This window comes from Amblyomma americanum, chromosome 10, assembly GCF_052857255.1.
Source record: "Amblyomma americanum isolate KBUSLIRL-KWMA chromosome 10, ASM5285725v1, whole genome shotgun sequence".
NCBI classification, from domain to species: Eukaryota; Metazoa; Arthropoda; class Arachnida; order Ixodida; family Ixodidae; genus Amblyomma; species Amblyomma americanum.
Window position 1 is genome coordinate 12,967,466 of NC_135506.1, and position 18,406 is coordinate 12,985,871.

The 18,406-nt window shown below is 50.6% G+C and overlaps 1 protein-coding gene and 5 non-coding genes across 6 annotated transcripts; all 6 read right to left on the reverse strand.

Moving 5' to 3' along the window:
* Positions 1-147: 147 nt before the first annotated feature.
* Positions 148-5,120, reverse strand: LOC144106834 (uncharacterized). Its single transcript, XM_077639780.1, has 3 exons — positions 4,705-5,120; positions 1,912-2,798; positions 148-654 (listed from the first exon to the last, which is right to left on the reverse strand). The coding sequence occupies exons 1-3, from the start codon at positions 4,993-4,995 to the stop codon at positions 393-395; spliced, it is 1,440 nt and encodes a 479-aa protein (XP_077495906.1). The 5' UTR covers positions 4,996-5,120; the 3' UTR covers positions 148-392.
* Positions 5,121-8,090: 2,970 nt separating this feature from the next.
* Positions 8,091-8,162, reverse strand: TRNAP-UGG (transfer RNA proline (anticodon UGG)). Its single transcript has one exon. It is a non-coding gene; the product is annotated as a tRNA-Pro (tRNA).
* An 80-nt stretch (positions 8,163-8,242) lies between these two features.
* Positions 8,243-8,314, reverse strand: TRNAP-UGG (transfer RNA proline (anticodon UGG)). The gene has a single exon. It is a non-coding gene; the product is annotated as a tRNA-Pro (tRNA).
* An 83-nt stretch (positions 8,315-8,397) lies between these two features.
* TRNAP-UGG (transfer RNA proline (anticodon UGG)) lies at positions 8,398-8,469 on the reverse strand. The gene has a single exon. It is a non-coding gene; the product is annotated as a tRNA-Pro (tRNA).
* An 83-nt stretch (positions 8,470-8,552) lies between these two features.
* TRNAP-UGG (transfer RNA proline (anticodon UGG)) lies at positions 8,553-8,624 on the reverse strand. Its single transcript has one exon. It is a non-coding gene; the product is annotated as a tRNA-Pro (tRNA).
* Positions 8,625-8,707: 83 nt separating this feature from the next.
* TRNAP-UGG (transfer RNA proline (anticodon UGG)) lies at positions 8,708-8,779 on the reverse strand. The gene has a single exon. It is a non-coding gene; the product is annotated as a tRNA-Pro (tRNA).
* Positions 8,780-18,406: the final 9,627 nt, after the last annotated feature.

An 18,406-nucleotide genomic window follows, 5' to 3' on the forward strand; every position in this document is an offset into this window, starting at 1 on the left:
CGGTAAACCGGTATACTTCTCCGCTATACCGCGTCTCCGGTATGTTAAAAACATGTACTGTTCAAGCTTGGCGTTTTCTTCTGCTATGTCATCAACTCTGTGCTTTAATTTTTCCGAAAATGCTACAAAGGAAATCAGGACTCCAGGTCGAATAGGGCACACTTTATTTGGTTAACATTTTTCAAGGTCATGCGGAAAAATAAACATAAAGAACGTCTTTCACCAAGACCACCGTCATGCGGAAAAAATAGAAATAAAAAAGTATTCAACTAAACACCAAGACCAACGTCATGAAGCCGGGGTACGTGTATACATTGCTTAGCCTTGTCAGGAAATGTGCAGCGACACTTTGTAGAGCGGGGACTTCAGGTCCGAAGTGCGTACACCGCAGGTCATTTTGAAATCCCGTTGCCTCGCTGCGAAGGTCGGAGGTCGCCGGACACGGCCACGTTGAACGTGAGCGTGTCTTCGCGCACGAACCCCGACCTCCGCAGGTCCGACAAGCGCGTCCAGAACCTGTGGTGGCCCCCGGCGGGAAAGAGGCCTTCCCGGTGGTCCCGCTCCATGGTCTTGTCCTGGCGGCGGTCTGCGTGCACCAGTGTCACTCCGAACTGTTTCGGCGCAGGAGCAGGACACTCAGTGGTGCTGCACCACCTGCGTCAATGGTGTCAGCCAATGAGCATCGGGTCAATGCGTACAGAGACCGGCGTTAACCACGGTTCAATTCCTGCTTAATCCTTATTTGTTTTATTTATTACAGAATCCTGCAGTGCCCGAAGGCGTTGTGGCAGGAGGGGGGGGCAGATGTCAGATAACATTTCCTAATGTGGCCGAAGTGAGGGAAATATACAATAAGAAAAATGAAATGAGAAATAATAATGCAGAATGAAATACATGCACTGAAGGGGGACAACTGCGCCACGACAACAAAAACACCAGTGTAATGAAAAAAGCGCTCAATACAACTGCGCGCCATGTCACACATCTGATATAAAAGCTTGGAAGCGATCTACTGTGCGGCAGCCGGTTACGCCGGCTGGCAACCTGTTCCATTCATTGATCGCCACTCGAATGAATAATGCTTTATACATGTCTGTACGACATTTAATCTCACGGATCTTCTACTAGGGATCAAGTTGTCTGGAAAAAATGTGCCGTTCAAGCAGGTACTGGTCTTTCTCAATGCGAAGCTTTGGTAGATGCGGCTGGTAGATGCATTGGTAGATGCGGCTTGGGACGTACATCAGGGTTGGCAGCCAGGAAACAACGTTATCCGCCATATATGGCGTTAAAGGCGGCGACCAATTGCGAAGAGACCCAATACTGACCAATGGCAAAGAGGCAAATGACAAGTAATGGCGAGAAAAACCAAAGAATGAAACAGGAGAGAATACTTACAAAAGTGGAAAAAATCGGTTTTTTGAAACACGACAAAAACATGGTGGCCGATTGCTAGAGGGAGGTCCTCTTTGAGTTTAGTGGTATTCGTTGTGCCAACTTCGCAGATGACAGGTGCCAGATTAGTATATTTTCTGGGATATGAGGTTGCTGTAGCTGGCCCGGGACACAGCTACTTGAAATTCAATGCTAGAGGCCATTGTCCTCCAGAGGACATAGCCGTGCTAATTTTGATTATTATCAATACTTGATAAATTACTTCCCTCACTACTACCCTTCTACGCTGGGAAGTTCGGCAATGCAATAAACAGATTTCAGGAAGTTCGGCGCAGTCTCCGAACACAAAGAAACTGCACGGCTTGTTCAGTACTTCAAATACTGTACACCGATTAAACACGAGACGAGATTTAGTGCTTTTGATCAGCGTTCTAACAACCAAATGTCACATCAGCGCACCTAAAAGTGACAAACTAGCGGTGTGTTCGAAAAGACGACTTCGGAGGCGTCACTCACCTGAAATACAGGTCCAGTTTGTCCTCCCACTTGGTCGTCCCCAGCACAGCCACGAAGTACGCGCTGCGCGAGTACCACACTTTGGCTGAACTGAAGAGGCCCGGGTAGACCGCGGAAGACGTCAGGAGCGATTCCGCGCCGGTGACGCACAAGCGATACAATGCGGAATCCTTGCCGCCGGCCCATGTCGACATGTAGTGGACTCCAGCCAGCGCTTCGCAGCCCGGATCGTCAGCGAGCTGGCGACCATGCAGGAGACGTGCCATGCAGTGGCGTATGTCGCGCAGGCAGCTCATCGAGTCGTCGGCTGCCAGCTCCAGCTTGTGAAGGATGTGTCTTTTTTCGGCGCGCCAGCATGTCGACAACTTTTTGTCATTGCCGTCACCCACGGTTCCATCGCCACTGCCGACATTTGCCGACTGGTTCGAGTCGCGTTGGTGAACCTTCACGTCCCTGGCTATCTTTGTGGCCAGGTGCTCGGCAGTACGAGCTAGGTCGTGCTTCAACCTCTGCTCGCTCTCCCTGACATCGCCGGCGACCTGCTCCAAACGCGCGGAGTGGATCCCTGCTTTCTCGTGAAGAGTATTCAGTGTGCTTTGAAGGGAGGGTAGCATTTGGTCCTGCGCCTTGACGTGGCTCATGAATTGCCGCAGCACCGACGTGACATCGACTACGGTGGGCCTGGACGGTGGCTCGCTGGCCCTAGCGGCGGGACCGGCGGGAGGGCATCCCGCTGCGTAGTGGTTCGGCATGTTGCAGCGCCGTACCCAGTTGCCGCACCTCGGGCACAGGACCGCGTGGAAGGCGCAGTCTTGCTCGTAATGGCGCAGCATGTCGCCCAGCTTTCCCACGAAACCGCAGCCCTGGACTTCGTTCCAGCAGTGCGCCTTGGAAGCGGACAGAAAGACGCAAGAAATGAATTAACGAGGACAGCTAATTACATTATGTTGGCACTGGGATAGCATTGCAAGCTTTTGATGCTTCTACCAAAAGTGAAGTCACTTCCGGTCTGATGACATCACCTTTGGTCTGGTGACGTCACTTTAGCCCAACCAATAGGGTTCATCCGGTATGGTGACGTCACTGCGCACCAACCAATGGGACTGATCCGATCTGGGGACTTCACTTGCCTCCAGCAAATGAGCGAATTTTATGACCAGTTTTTTTCCCCCGATCAGGCTTCTAATGTTATAGCATTAAAACCTGGAGCTCGGCAATCATCGTCGCCCGCCGCTGCAAGTGCGGCCAGTGATGCGTACAGTGTTGGGGGCTTGAAGTTCAGTTACCTAAGCGTAAATAACAGTGATGGATAGATGGACGGAATAACTTTATTGAGGTTTTTGTTAGAACAAAGGTTGTATACGTATAGACAGAGGAGAGATTCATGCCACCTTTTCGCTCATAATGGCGCACTCATTGCACAAATATAATATATAAAGCAAAAGGCTGATTGTACCCATCCTGCACGACCGCGCAATCATGTTTTTACTCAATACTAAACAAAACTTAGTAGCATTGTCAGTTCTGACTACGGGGTGTACACATAAAACGACATAAGAAAATAACCAAACAATAGCAGGGACCTTTTCCTTTAATCGTCGCCTCAGATTCTTATTTACTAGTGCGCTTACCATCCTTAACGCCGAAACTTAACCGAAACATAGCGCTCGTGCAGTGCAGTCTCTATACCACCGTTCGCGATAAATGTCCCGTAGTTGTCTCATTTCTTTTTATAAGCTTTCGGCTGGGCTTTCCTAAAGGGGACAATAGGCCCATTTACGAATCCATAAGTCCAACGATACGAGAGCGTCGTAGAAGCACCTTAGCACAGTTAGTCTGACAGAGGCCTCGCGCGTTCTGTAAGGAATTCGGGACAGGCGCTTCTAGTTCTCTTTCCTGTCAACACGTGGTGCGTGGCTTTAAGGAGTAAAATATAGCTCGTTGACATCATCCGTGACGTCAGGAAGAAAGAAAATGACCAAGCGGCTGCCACGGGGAAGAGCTATAGGCCGCTATGCTGAGCGGCTTTGACCGGGCGCTGTCTTGAATTTCTGGCAATGGGGCATGATGAGGAAGCAGCGCGTTGAGGCATGACAGTCTGCACAATCTTGTCCCAGCTGCATACGTCACCCAACACTGAGTAAGCCCACATTCTCCATAACGTTCGGACTAACACTCTCCCCACTCTACTAATACTGTGCGACTTCGGATGGCGTGACAAAGTTCATTGTGCCGACTGTCCGGAGATCAGGGCAGATACAGAGGACGCAAAGACCTTTCCAATAAGGACTCCCTGGGTGTCACCATTTTATTCGCTGAACTGTTGCGTGTGCACCCGAAGCTAGCGCGATGGAAGCGGCAGCCCAGATAGGATGCGTTTTGATATTTCCCTCGCCCAATGGAATTGTCTATAGACATACGTGCTATTACTTCACCTTATTTCACCTCTCATTTTTCATTATTTCGCTATCTCTTCCCATTCCGCACAAACCACAAGCCATTCCTCTTGGAGTGATTGCCTTTACTTCGTCTCGGCAGATGATAAACGGGCCTCAGAGGAGCAAGCGCTGTTTTTCGCTGGGCTTTATACAGTACCTGGCCTCGAATGATGTCATTAGCTCGTCCTTTGTTAGCGTACTGTCTTCTCGTCACGTTCTCAGATCATGACCTCTGCGCATGATAGCCTTAGATGTGTATGCACCGCTAAATCCAACACAACGAACGTTCTCAAATCTACACTAACTATCCCAATTACACCCCGTCGTCAAGCCTATATACCATGCAGGCACTTACCCCGACCGTCTCCGCAGTGCTTGTGGGCAGCTGATTCTTCCGGCAGTCTTGAAGGCTGAAGGGGATGCCATCTAGGGCACACACGCCGCCGTTCTCCCGCACCTGGCAGCCCGCGTGGCACGAGTCGCACAGAACGTGGTGACAAGGCAGCAACACATTGCTTTCGGGGAGGATACGGCAGAGGTTGCATATGCGATGCGGCGGCACAGCTTCGACGAACCGCGTCGGTCGCCACCCTGATCCAACGACCCGCACCATCGCCGTAAACGCGGTTTGATCGAGACCTCGCATGGCGGCTACCACTTGCGCCCTGGTTGCGCCTACAAAGTCGCGGCTGCCGAGTTAGTACTCCGCAGCTCAGGAGCGTTTGTATAGCGACCAATTGCAGCTCTCTTCAGGGCGTGAAGCTGGTTGCGTCTGGCATACGACCAGGAAGGAACGAGCTACGAGCTGGTCGCATGACAGATCTGCGGGTGACGCGCCTGGCTTGCGGGAAACAACTTCGACCTTAATACCCGTCAGTAGAAGATAAGAAATCTTCTGGCAATCAGCAACCGGATGTCGTAATCTTGTCGATCTGTGCAAGATAATCTGGTCAAGGCGGCTGCGAAGATGCTGCCAGCAGTGGTTTTCCTCTGAAAAAGAACTTAGGGAAGCTATACTAGGACGGCCAGTGAGGTCAACGAGTTTACACTCTAGATACGCCTCGGAAGCGATAATCAAGGTCTAAGCGCCGCAGATTGCCGCTCACACGAGGTCCTGTAGCTCTCCAAAGCGCTAGAGAGATGTATCAATAGTTTCTATTTCTGGCCTGCTTTTGGTTTCCAGCAGCGTCTGTACGTGCACGTCTCCTCGTGGTAAAAGACGTCAGAACGGAAATCTCCCGCGTTCACATATGCCAATGCGGGTGTTATTCAGAGGGGCCAGCTAGACAAGGATGCTGTCGGTTATGGGTCCTCTGTGTTTGTTATGAGGTGTTGCTGTGACCCTGTTGTCATGTGGTGCTGTCACGAGACACTTGTCAGCAAGGCGGCTTTGGTGTGAGTCATTCTCACAGTGATATGGCCAGAAGCAGCGAAGGCCATGCCCGGTGAGTGGATTTTGGCACTGATGACAGTGAGTATCAGCGACTTTGCTGATGCACACGTTGGGTGGGGGTCGGAAATTATTTCCCCCATTCGGACAGAGCGTATTGACCGGCTAACCTTGCAGATATCTGGCAGTGGGAGTGACAGCGCCTATTCAGAACTACAGTTGGCAAGAATAATTGAAATGGGGAAGTTCATAGTATGAAACAGTGCCGGCCGCCATCCGCAGCTGCCTTGCTCAGGACTGGTAACTGAACAGCGGCCATGGCGGGCGGGAGACGGCATGGAGGGATAGCTGAGACAAATAATTGTCGGCTGATAAAAAATATGAGAGAGAAATTTGAAGATACAGAAAGCGGGAGGGTCAGGCAGTCAGCCTATGTACAAAGGATACAAGATAAATACATCGATACAAGAAAGATTAGTACAAAGAATAGAAACATAGAACAGCGCATGGCTACAAAAACTTCGGGTGCGCATAGACGCCCTATCACAATTGAGCACAAACTTGAGCAAAGGGACGGGAAGAAGCTATTGTCCTCTCATCAACATATCGACGCGAAGACTTGTGTTTGCACGGGCCCAGACGAAGCCAAGTACTATGGCTTTCTTTCGGGATCCCCGTTAGTCAAGTTCGTTGTGCTGTCAAGAATTCCATCTTCCTCGATTTCTGTCAAGTGTTTATCGCATCCCAACGCGGCAGCTCAATTTCAGCTCATTTTCTTCGAATGGGCCCCAATACATCGTCGCAGCTATGTACTCCTCCGTCTTCATGTTGTGCGTGCATTGTGCATGCGCTGATGCTGTCGCCCTTACTCCGGTCTTTGTAGTGAAAGCTCGTCGGCTCGACGGTCTGTCGATCGCGTGATCGTTCCTGTAGCGCTGCGTCGCGCGACGACCGCTGGCGCACCGAGTCCGCCCGCCCGCACGCAAGCGAGGTCACGCGACACTGCGCCGCTTCGACTCGGCGGCGGCGACCGTGTCACGAGGCAGGGCTCTTGTTGGTAAACACTGGCTGCTCGGTCCACGCCAGAGTCCGGTCGCCTGGCAACTCGGCGCCGCCGATGGCTCGCCGTGACGCCAGAGAGGAGTCCTTTGTGTAGCAACAGGGCGGTGGTTGTTGCTCCGTGTACTCAATCCCCCCCCCCCACCCCCCCCCCCCACCCCCCGCGCTTCCACTACCTCGCCTCCCCTCTTCAGCACACTGAAGAGCAAAGTGCACGGGCTATTCGTCTCTTTAGAAGTCTTCACTCACTTGGTGTCCAATAATTAGTGGTTGTTGACGAAAGGAAATGGCGCAGTGATGGTCTCACTTTTGGTGGGCACCTCAACCGCGCCATGAGGGAAGCAAGGAAGGTGGCAGTGAAAGAACAGAGAAAGGAGTGCCGTTGTGGAGGGCTCCCGAATAATTTCGACCACCTGGGGTTCTTTAACGTGCGCAGCACACAGGCGCATTTTGAGTTGCGCCTCCATCGAAACGCTGCCGCCTCGGTAAGGTTCGAACCACGGTGCTCCGGCGCATTAGCCGTACGTGCGCGCTAACCACAGTGCCACCTCAGCCGCGTCATGAAGAAGGGAGGATGGAAGGAGAAAGAAAGAGGGGCCGTAGTGGAGGGTTCCGATTTAATTTGATCAGCATTGGTTCATTAACGTGCGATGACATCGCACAGCACACGGACGTGTGAAGCGAGGTGGCGTGTTGTCTTGTTTATTTTTTGTTTGCTTGGTCTGATCATCCTTTCCGGCTAACCCAGTCCCCTAAACGCAAAAGGAGTCCTTGTGCTGTGCGATGTCAGCCCGCGTTAAAGGTTTCCTCCTGTATAGAAGATCCCCAGGTGGTCGAAATTATTCCGGAGCCCTCCACTACGGCACCTCTTTCTCTCTTTCTTCTTTCGGTCCCATCCCCTCCCACGCAACGCGGTTGATTTGTGCACCGAGAAGCGAGACAGTTACTGCACCCTTTCCTTTTTGTAAAAAAAAAAAAAAAATATTACATTGGCGGCCCTTCCAATGCACTCTTATGATAGCAAACCAGGTTGTACATGATTATGCTGGTTTGCCTCAAAAGCGTCCAAAAATCAACAATCAACAAAATTAACGATTCGGCCTGCTGTTAGCGCAGCTGCTGACATGCAGCGAAGAGCATCTAAGAAGCAAGCGAGAGAATTCCGCACACTAGCAATGGTCTGTGTGGTTGCGGCTTCTTCTTTGGTACGAGAACGAACTGAGCAAACTTTCTGTGTATTGAAGTTGTCTCTTAATCCGAGCGACGGTCGAAAAGAATAAAAAAATTGAGACGGGCCCGTCCGGGATTTGAACCCGGGACCTCTCGCACCCAAAGCGAGAATCAGACCCCTAGACCAACGGGCCGTGCTTGCTTTATTCGAAGAGCTCTGCAGTTGTCTCTTCTTTATCCAAGCGACGGTCAAAAAGAAAAAAAAAATATATTCGGGCCCGTCCGGGATTTGAACCCGGGACCTCTCGCACCCAAAGCGAGAATCATACCCCTAGACCAACGGGCCGCTCTTCTTACCTCAGAACAGCTGTGCAGTTGTCTGTTCTTTATCCAAGGGATAGTGAAAAAGAAAAATGTTTGAAAAATTATGGGCCCGTCCGGGATTTGAACCCGGGACCTCTCGCACCCAAAGCGAGAATCATACCCCTAGACCAACGGGCCGCCCTTCTTACCTCTGAACCAGCTGTGCAGTTGTCTGTTCTTTATCTAAGGGATAGTGAAAAAGAAAAATGTTTGAAAAAATTGGGCCCGTCCGGGATTTGAACCCGGGACCTCTCGCACCCAAAGCGAGAATCATACCCCTAGACCAACGGGCCGCCCTTCTTACCTCAGAACAGCTGTGCAGTTGTCTGTTCTTTATGCAAGGGATAGTGAAAAAGAAAAATGTTTGAAAAATTATGGGCCCGTCCGGGATTTGAACCCGGGACCTCTCGCACCCAAAGCGAGAATCATACCCCTAGACCAACGGGCCCGCATTTCTTTCCATAGCTGTAAGCCGTGCTGTGTTCTGCGTTGAGGCTACAGACAACCTGTTTTTCTTGGTGTTTTACGGGCTTCTGAATCGAGAGATGGCGATAGTTGCGCGCCGCATTCGAAAGTGGCGTCCTCGTTCTCAGCTGCACTCCGCGCGTCGGTCGCGGCGGCGGCGAGTCGTCGCGATGCGCTCGCGAAAGGAAGCCGGTTTTCTCTAAGGCTGCGTCGGGGCGTCTTCACCGTCCCTGCCTGCATCAGCGAACAGTAGGGCTGCTTGGAAACCGCGTCCTTCACTACGGCGTTGTGTTTATCCCCTAGTTCACTGTTCTTGGCACATGTTCATATGCGTGCGGTGGCGACGACGTCCGGCAGGTGTGAAATTAGAATCTTTGTTACCATCTTTCTAACCTGCTTCTTCAACACGGGTGATAGAAAGGCAATTGGTGCAATGTTCGAATTTCGAATGAAGACGACATGCAACAGACGCTCGTTATCTGTGCGACGTCGCAGGAAGCACAGGTCGTCGAAAATAACCCGGGGCCCTCTGAGGCGGTACTTTCGCACCCCGTGGGCATCTTGTGAACCATTTAACAAGAGCAGGTTGCATGCATCTTTGACATGCATACAAATTGTGAAATTGCACTCGGGAATCATAATGACTCTAAGACTGAACATGACATCACTTTCAAGCCGTTTCGACCACTGGGCTTGTATTTTGGAGCACTCATTTGTACCGATGACTCCGTAACAATACCTCTAAAGTTGCATATACATCCGTATCTTATCGCCGTATAAGCAAAGCAGAGTTGGAATTGAAAATTGCTTCAAGAAGTATTATGATCTATTTGATAGAAAAGGCTCAAAAAGAGCACTTTTTGAAAAAAAAATTTTCCCGCCGTCAACCGCTGCCTCTAACTTTACTTATACCTGCGATTGTAAAAAAAAACACACACACAAAATACCAAGGAGGCCTATTAGCGAAGCATAAAGCATGCTGAATGGTTTCTTTTATAGTTCGGTAGTGCTCAGCACGCAAAAATATGGTGCGTAGGTGCAACGTTTGCCGTTGGCTGGCACTTGTAAGCAAGTGCGACAACATATGTCCCTTTGTCCTACAATGGGCCAGTTCCCGCGTACCACCCATTGAAATATTGATGTGAGCAGATGTACAGGGCGATTGTTTTCAAAAGGCTGGCGCCTTTAGGCAAGTTGTCTGAACTCGTTAGCTGTTGATTCTACTGCTTTTTGCGGTAGTTAAGATAGCTTAAGCATTGAGCACAAACAGCCAGTGGACGTCACAACCGTGATTTACATGTGCACAGAAACGTCTGTGTGCGCTCCCGGCGGGGAAAGTCACAAAAGATAGCAGCAGTAATAGTGTGCGGCACCGCTTGCTGATCTTATCTCCACTCTCTGCAACCTCCACAAGCTGTCGAGATTCATCGAACGCTCCATTTCCAATGCGCTTTGTTCTGCGATTCCAGCCCATATGGGCGGCGAGTGGTTATCGGTGGGGTGATCGATTGATGCGTCATGCGTCTCTATTTCGCATTTTCTTCGTAAGAGTTGACTGCCACTGCTTATTTCTTTCTTTCCGACCCTGCAACCGACCATATTGGCAAGTGTCGTTGCTGGCTTTCAAACTGCCTGCCTCGTCGCCTAGAGCCCCAGTCGCCCCTTGGAAAGACAGCCCCACGCCGTGGGCACGTGGTCCTACCCGCGTGAGCGCAATGGAAAACTACCGTCGCGTGCGACCTGCGTTTTGAAGACGCGTGTGTCTCGTGCCAGAAGTTCGCACGTCTTCACCTGGGCATCTTTGTTTCACGTCACCTAATGTCTTGTTTTAATGGCGACGACTCGTGAGCGGAATCGTGGGAGTGCGTGATAAGAGCGCCTCTATAGCGAGGCGATAAGATCGCGCTTGGCTCCGGCGACGACCGCTCTTAAGATGCGGCTCAGACACAGCTTCTCGCACTCCTGGCAGCGAATCGAGTGAACGGCGAAAACAGCTCAAATGACTGCTTCTTTAAAAAACCGATAAAAAAAATGAGCACAGCTATAGTCTAGTGTCACTGTCTATTCGTTGAAAGCAAACAATACAGGGATGACGTATCTCGACGAAGTTTTGCAAATACTGTTGCTCAAGGGCAAACCGAAGGACAACACAAGCGGAGTGATGTGGATGGTGCGGCGTTCATTGGCCAAGGCCCACGGGGGGGGGGGGGGGGGGGGGGGGGGGGTGGGGGGGGGTCTGCAATCTTCTGTAGCTTTGTCAGCTCCTCAGCTCTTTGTAGTCGTCGCAAATCGTCGTGTAACCATTGCGCCTCGTGGTAGAGCCTGAGGAAAGGGTCTACTGCGAGAAGACGGGTAGAGTCCCGCTGAGCGTACCAGGAACGTTCAGCTGGTGATACAGCACAGATCCAAAGCTGTTGCGCCACGGTAACGATGAACTACTACACCTCCATCGGATATTACGCGGCGGCAAGGCGAAAAATATGACAGGTGAAATCATATTCTACTGGTCAGCCGACCCCTAGCTAGCGCTCCGCCAGGCGCCATTTAATACCACCGGCGGCGCCCCTCTTTGGTGCGGTGAATACTCAGTACTGTAAGCAGCATGAGTTATCAAACTTAGCTATCAATGAAATAAACTCCCTTGCTCAGTCGGCAATATTTTTCGTTGCAATACCAGCCTCTCCTATGCATGTCAGAATGGAAACGCGTGAGATAGAGCTGGCGTGATACTATAGAAACATGTGGGAACGAACCAAACAAGGAAAAAAACGATATGGGCAGGACAGCGGTGAAGACCAAAATAAACTTATTGAAAAAAAAAAAGAAGGGTGTAACTAACTTCAAAGATACCGATTGACGCAAAGGCAAAGAAAAGAAATTGTTGGTAAAGAACGACACAGAGCAACTAATGGTATCGCGGAAGTCCAGCAACCCGAGCACCTATGTTTGGCACTGAGATAGATGCAGACCGGCCTTCATACCACATCCGAAGCTCATAAGCAGGGAACCGACCATGCGTAGACATAACCATAGATAATAATTATGATAGGCAGCGGGTACGGGAGCTTCACAGGCAAAAAGGGGGTACAGGTGCTATTCATCAATGTCCGTGCGACAGCACCGTTGATGGTTCACTCGTGGAGCTCCTATTAACCACAGATAAGCTTTAGAAAGCAGCGCCACGTGTTCGTCTTCGTTGATTAGTGCTAGAGAGGACACTGACGCCGGTTATCAGACTACTCCAGGATTACAAGGGCTTGTTTCTCCGAAACTTTTTATCAGAACATTTCATGTGCACTACGCCAGCAATAAGTAAGGCTTCCTACCGTGTTTCCTTCTCTGCGGAAGCGGAACAGGTTGGTGGAGTCGGTTGACTTTTACGCATCTTTGTGGCTAAACGATGCTCTACAAATAACCCCCCCCCCCCCCCCCCCCCCAGTACAACCGCAACCTAAGCTATCCATACAAAGCCGTCGCACTGTGTAGTACTGTTGAACCGACATCATGAAGGGGTTGCCAGTTCAGAGCCTATCCACTTGCACATTTGTTATCTGGTTAGTTCAATGACAGGCGTTGGTGCGCTTGCATATGCGTATGCGATAATAAGCACACCTCCCAAAAATGACATAACCTGTAAGGTCGCTTGCATATGGTTTGCAACGTGATCAAAACATTAGTGGTAGAAAAAAAAAAACTGAGAATAAACGCGTAAAACTCTGGGGTATATTCCTATGCGGTACTCTTGGTTATTTCCTTCATCCTCTATACTACTACTAATATTTCTTCCTGTTCGTGTGTGTTCCCTTATAAGCTAACCTGGTAACATGGATAACCGTCTCTTGGGGGTCAGGAACGTGTGCGCTTCAAGACATGCGTTGTCTTTGAACCCTGCTTGTGCGGACCTATAATTGGCTTCGCGAAAATCAGCTGTGCAAGCCCAAGACTGAATTTAAAGAGGTGCGCAAACCAAAAATTGTTTCCATGTTTTTTTTTCTTTCTAATGAAGCGCAAGACATTTGTATACATGGATCTCCAGGCGGAAAATAGCCCAGGGCGCCCAATTAATTTATAATTGAATTTCGTGTCTTATGTTGTTACGATTTTGGTTTCAATGCTCAAACAATGGCTGTGACGCCACATTTCGGTGCAGGTCACTTTAAACACACAAAAAGTGACACATATTCGCTGCTTTTTTTTTTTATTATTCAGAGCAACGCTTAAGCCAGTCTGCTCAGAGAGTAGGTTTGACAAGAATGCGCGAGCATTAGTTACATCGACTGTTTATTTTTTTACGCCTCTCGTGACATGCGCCAATCTTTGATGTCATATAGCCACCGGTCGGATTATGAAACCGAAACTACACGAGCGAAGGAATCGATTATAAGGTATCCACTGAGCATAGGCGAATTCTACGCACCGAATTATGCTTACGAATGCCGTGCCCAGCACTACCAAAAAGAAAAAAAACGCAATCAAATTTTGGTGTTTGTGCTGATTAAGTTGTACTCTTTAAACCCTCCAGTGGCCTTAATAAGCCTATTTCATTTCCGGCCTTAACGTTTTTCTTTTATCATCTGATGAACCTATCTCGTCGAGTATATTCAGGTTATTTCTGAAAAAACTTTTTTTTTTTTTACTCGCCGACAAGTGGTGCGGTATTCGTAGCATAACCAATGGTTATTTTACTGCTCAAAACTAGTCCACGCTGTGCTTTGAGCTTTGGAAGGCATAGTTTATTTTAAATCGTTTATGTCAGAGACCATTCACAACCATTGATCGCCAGTGATGGGTTAAAAGTGTGCAATACTTAGCGCCGCCTAATCTGTGTGACACATACCTTCACCCATCGTTCGCCCCCTCCGGGACTCAATTCTCGCGCCTCCTTCGGTCATCGTGTATACCACGCGCCTCCGAGATACGTAAACAAAACAAATAAATAAAGCACCCGGCGCAACGCATCCGAGCGGCCTCAGAGACCTTCACCCCGTCGCCACCTCTTCGCGCGCACAGCCCTCTTCATTCGGCACAAACCGCTCGGGGAAACGCAGGCGAGGTGGTCGATCTCGGGGTCGCCGCCGTTGAAGGCCGCACTGGTTGCGCTCTTCGGCGGGGGTAATTGCTCCCGGGGATAGCTGACATGCGCGCCCCCTACTCCATCTTTGTTTGCGACGCTCTGGAAGAAAGAAGACCGGTCGTCGATCGACCGTTCGGCGACTACGAGCGTCATCGAGACGCGTTTACAAAGGGTCATACGGCGGCCACAGCAACACGGACTACTCACGCGCGAGGGTGCGCGAAGGCGTATAGGCATTCTTCGCTCGATGAGAGCAACGCTGGCGAGCAATAATGCGAACTAAACTTTTTCTTCTTGCTGTTGAAGCCAGCGTAGTTTCGTACAGGAGCTAATGTATTCCGTGTCGTAATGCGGAATGTATTTGCCCAGCTCATAAACGGTGCATAACTTTTTTTTTGTGGGGGGGGGGGGGGTGGGGGGGGGGGGAGCGCGCAGCCTCTCGTTGCATGTCTTCAACACAACAATGCATCGCATAATATAATAAGCATATCGTAATAGGCGCAATCCGATTAACCGCGGAGTCATTAAAATCGGTCGACGCCACTGGCTGGAGGGCCTCCTTTGAGGTGCATCTTCCACTTTGTTATTGAGTTGTATCCGATCATACTATTTCTCGCGTTGTTTGCTCACATATTCTTCTAGCCACTGCTCTCTGCAATGCCTTTATGTTCGTGAGGTTAAAACAAATAAATAAATAGTGAACGATGCAGTCTGCGTGAAGATGCCAACAAGGAATAGGGCTGGATGCAAGGAACGAGAATTTTTTTTTTTTTTTGCAGAGCCACACTGACATTTCAAAAAAGTGCGAGACGACTATGAGACCACCTGCACCTGCAACCTTGGCACCTTCAACAGTTGCTCTTAAATAAATAGTCAACAACACGGGATGTGTGACAGGGCCAACAAGACAAGGAATAGGGCTGGCTGTAAGTAACGAGAATAGTTTTTGTAGAGCCGCACTGACATTTCCAATATGTGCACCGGGAATAAGAGACCACCCCCATCCGTAACCGAGCTGTTCCAAACTGTTGCCCCTAAATCCGCCCCCTGGCGGAATTGGAGAGTGAGCGTTCCCTGGAGTACCGCGCGCGCGCTCACATGGCATGCTCTAACGATATGAAGGCCCGCAATGCGCCAGGTTCTCGGAAACGGCCCCGACCGCCGTGTCTCGAGACCTCGTGGGAGTCGGCGCCTGTTCACATGGCCGCCCGCGGCGGCGGCGGCGACGCATATTCTTCGAAGCGGACGGAACGCTCCCTCTCCCTCGGGAGATGCAGCCGCGGTTGTTTTTCTCGCTCTGCGGTCAATTCACCCGGCTTCGGTCGGTTCGCTCCTCGGTACCCCAAGGAGGAGGACACGTGGCCTCCGCAGCAATGTCCGGAAGGCGGGGTCTTCGCGGAGCGCGCGACTCGTTTAGGCGTGGGTACGGGTGTAAGGTGGGATGCCCCAGACGCGCCAATCTTTTCTCGGGTCCCGTGCCTCGAGGAATCCGTGCATTTCAGTTACCCTTATGGCCGTGAGGGCAATACGGAGTGTGGCTTGTTGGGCGAGTTGGTTTACCATATTGAAAATATACCTGCGCTCAAAAGACACGGACTGAAAGATAAAGACCAGCGCTGTGTGTGTGTGTCTTTACCTTTCAGTCCGTGTCTTTTGAGCGCAGGTATATTTTCAATACGGAGTGGTTGTGGCACTGTTAAGAAATGCAGGTATAGTTGCACATCAGTGGAAAAAGAGGGAGCGGGAACATACTGACGAACATGGCATTGATCACAAAGCGATATAAACAATAATAATTGTTTTTTTGGGGGAAGGAAATGGCGCAGTATCTGTCTCATATATCTGTGGACACCTGAACCGCGCCGTAAGGGAAGGGATAAATGAGGGAGTGAAAGAAGACAGGAAGAATGAGGTGCCGTAGTGGAGGGCTCCGGAATAATTTCGACCACCTGGGGATCTTTAACGTGCACTGCCATCGCACAGCACACGGGCGCCTTAGCGTTTTGCCTCCATAAAAACGCAGCCGCCGTGGTCACGTTCCAACCCGGGAACTCCGGATCAGTAGTCGAACGGTCTAACCACTGAGCCACCGCGGCGGGATATAAACAACCCAGAAACTAAAAAAAATCAAGACGCAAAAAATAGAATACCGGCCTCAAAAGAGCCGTTGCCTCTAGAAAGCGACGTCCTAGCAGTGCAAGGCTCATCCCAGAGAGATGAAGTCACCTCCACTTTTATCTGTGAATCCATCGCTCCCGAACGCCGTGAATTCATGAACTCTGTTATAACTCTTTTATATGCTTGCACAGTTGGGACCCGCTTATAAGCGGTACTTTCCTGTGGAGTGCGGATTCCTGGTGCATGTCTGACTCCGCCACCAAGGGTTAAGGTCGAAGCGGCCACCTCATCTTCGCTGCGAAAGCCATTTGCGCCTCCCAATTTTACGTGGTTACGTTTATGTTAAGCTTGTCCCAGTGTCTTCCGTCCTTAGGGGTCAACGGCCGTTCCTCCCCATATCGATACGTGCTGTCCAGCTGAGCAAAGCTGTCGATAGGGATAGGCGGCCCATCGGAACACTCGCCCAACGTTGAGGGCGTTCATCCTGATCCTAGACATTGTCGCCACGATCAAAGCCGCCACGGTAGCTCAGTGGTTATCGTGTTCAGCCGCTGACCCGAAATACGCGGGTTCGATACAGGCCGCGGCGCACGCATTTCGATGGAGGCGAAATTTTAGAAGCTCGCGTACACTGTACGATGCCAGTGCTCGCTAAGGAACATCAAGTGGTCGAAGTTATCCGGAGCCCTCCACCACAGCGTCGGAGCCCTCCACCACAGCGTCCTTCATAGCCTGAGTCGCATTGGAACGTTAAAAACCACATGAAACCAAACCGTTGTCACGATAGCTTCGAGTCGGTGTAAAAGCGTGTACAGCCAGCGGCCATCATGCAGGGACTCGGCGCTCTTTCTAAGTCATGTAGACACGTTGTTTATGCCGTTCATCTCCACCGCGCTTTTGTCCGGGTGTACGAATCAACTCTTTGGGCCTAGTTTCGGCACTGAACACTGTGCCCGCATTTGCCGTGCCGCTCGCTCCGATACTCGCTGTAGCTAATTTGCGACAATACGCGTAATTTAGCGGTGATTGCATTGCTGACCGAAGTGTTTGTTTGGCGCCCAGCCATTCCACCAACGCAACACTCTGACACAGGTAAAAGGTGCGAGGGGGCAAGGCGGGTGCATTGAGCAAGACAGATGTTTATAGTCCTGTACCATGAGGTAGCGTAATTTCTCGAAGACTGCTTCAGGGTCGCCGATGGGCGCCTCTAGGAACAACTCAGCGGCGTGTAAACAAATCAGCCGCTGGAGGCTGGGAGGGTGGGTAGCCTGGCATTCCCCGAGGGAAACGAACGGCATGCCGTCGACACCGTCGACACCGCTTGGCCTCGCCTCCCTTTCGGTGAGTCTTGCCCTCAGGGCTCCCGAGATGGTTGCCCCTGTGACGCATCGGAGTCTTGTGGACGCGCCTTTGGCGTGCAAGAGTACTGTCGGCCAGGAAAGCTCTTCAATTTTTGCGAACAGAAGGCTAGGTAAGAAAAGCATATCGGGACGTGGAGTGAATAGGATTGGTGTGGTCACTGGTGCGCTGTTGTGCTTTCGCCAGGGCCGTTGTTTCAGGTGGCCGCCATGCAACTATACATGTGTCGCTTGGCGATCAACACCACACAGACGAACTTTCATGTGTTGAGAGGACAAACCATGGCGCCATGGCAGTCTTGGTTTCTGTCATTTGTTTTTTTTTTTCGCTTACTTCTGACCCAACAATGCACCCACTAGCCCAGGCACCTGGCCAGGGGCCGCATTCTATAAGGATCGTTTTTTATTTCGGATCCACTTGTAATTCCTCTGCACTTGGTGACTTAAGTGGTGACATAGCCGTACTTTCCTGAGTCCATGGGAAGCGACCTTACCATTGGCTTATTGGCGACCGGACCACATCATTGGCTGCATAACGCAGTCAATAAAGAGCCGGTGCATAAATATAAACAGGGAGACCTGCTATACCTTGTGTTTTCTATGATTGACCGCTTGTGACTTTTGTCTGATTCCGGTGCGCTGAAGTCACGCCCCAATGAAACGAAAAACGCACAGGTAGAGACAATATGGACGGGAACAAGGGAACGCGTGGCCTCCGCGCTTTGCGAAGTGCGGCGACCACGCGCTCCCGTGTTCCCTTTTACAATGTTTCTCTCTGTACAATGAGTCCTTATGGAGTGCGGCTCTGGAATTTTTTTTTTCGAAAGGGTGTCCAAGTTCTTTTTTTTATGAGGGAAGGGGGTAAGGGGATCCGGTGCGGAGCAGTAGGGCACGTGCCTAACAGAAAGCACCGCCAAGAAAATTGGGATGGGAGCTCAAAGGGAAGTCGTTCTGATAACTCAGGTCATACGCCCACGTGGATTCGGCTCATTTTTCACAGTTCTAAAATATCCGGAGGCTGCTTTGTGGTACTCACTGGAGCATATTGAAAGAGCCAGGG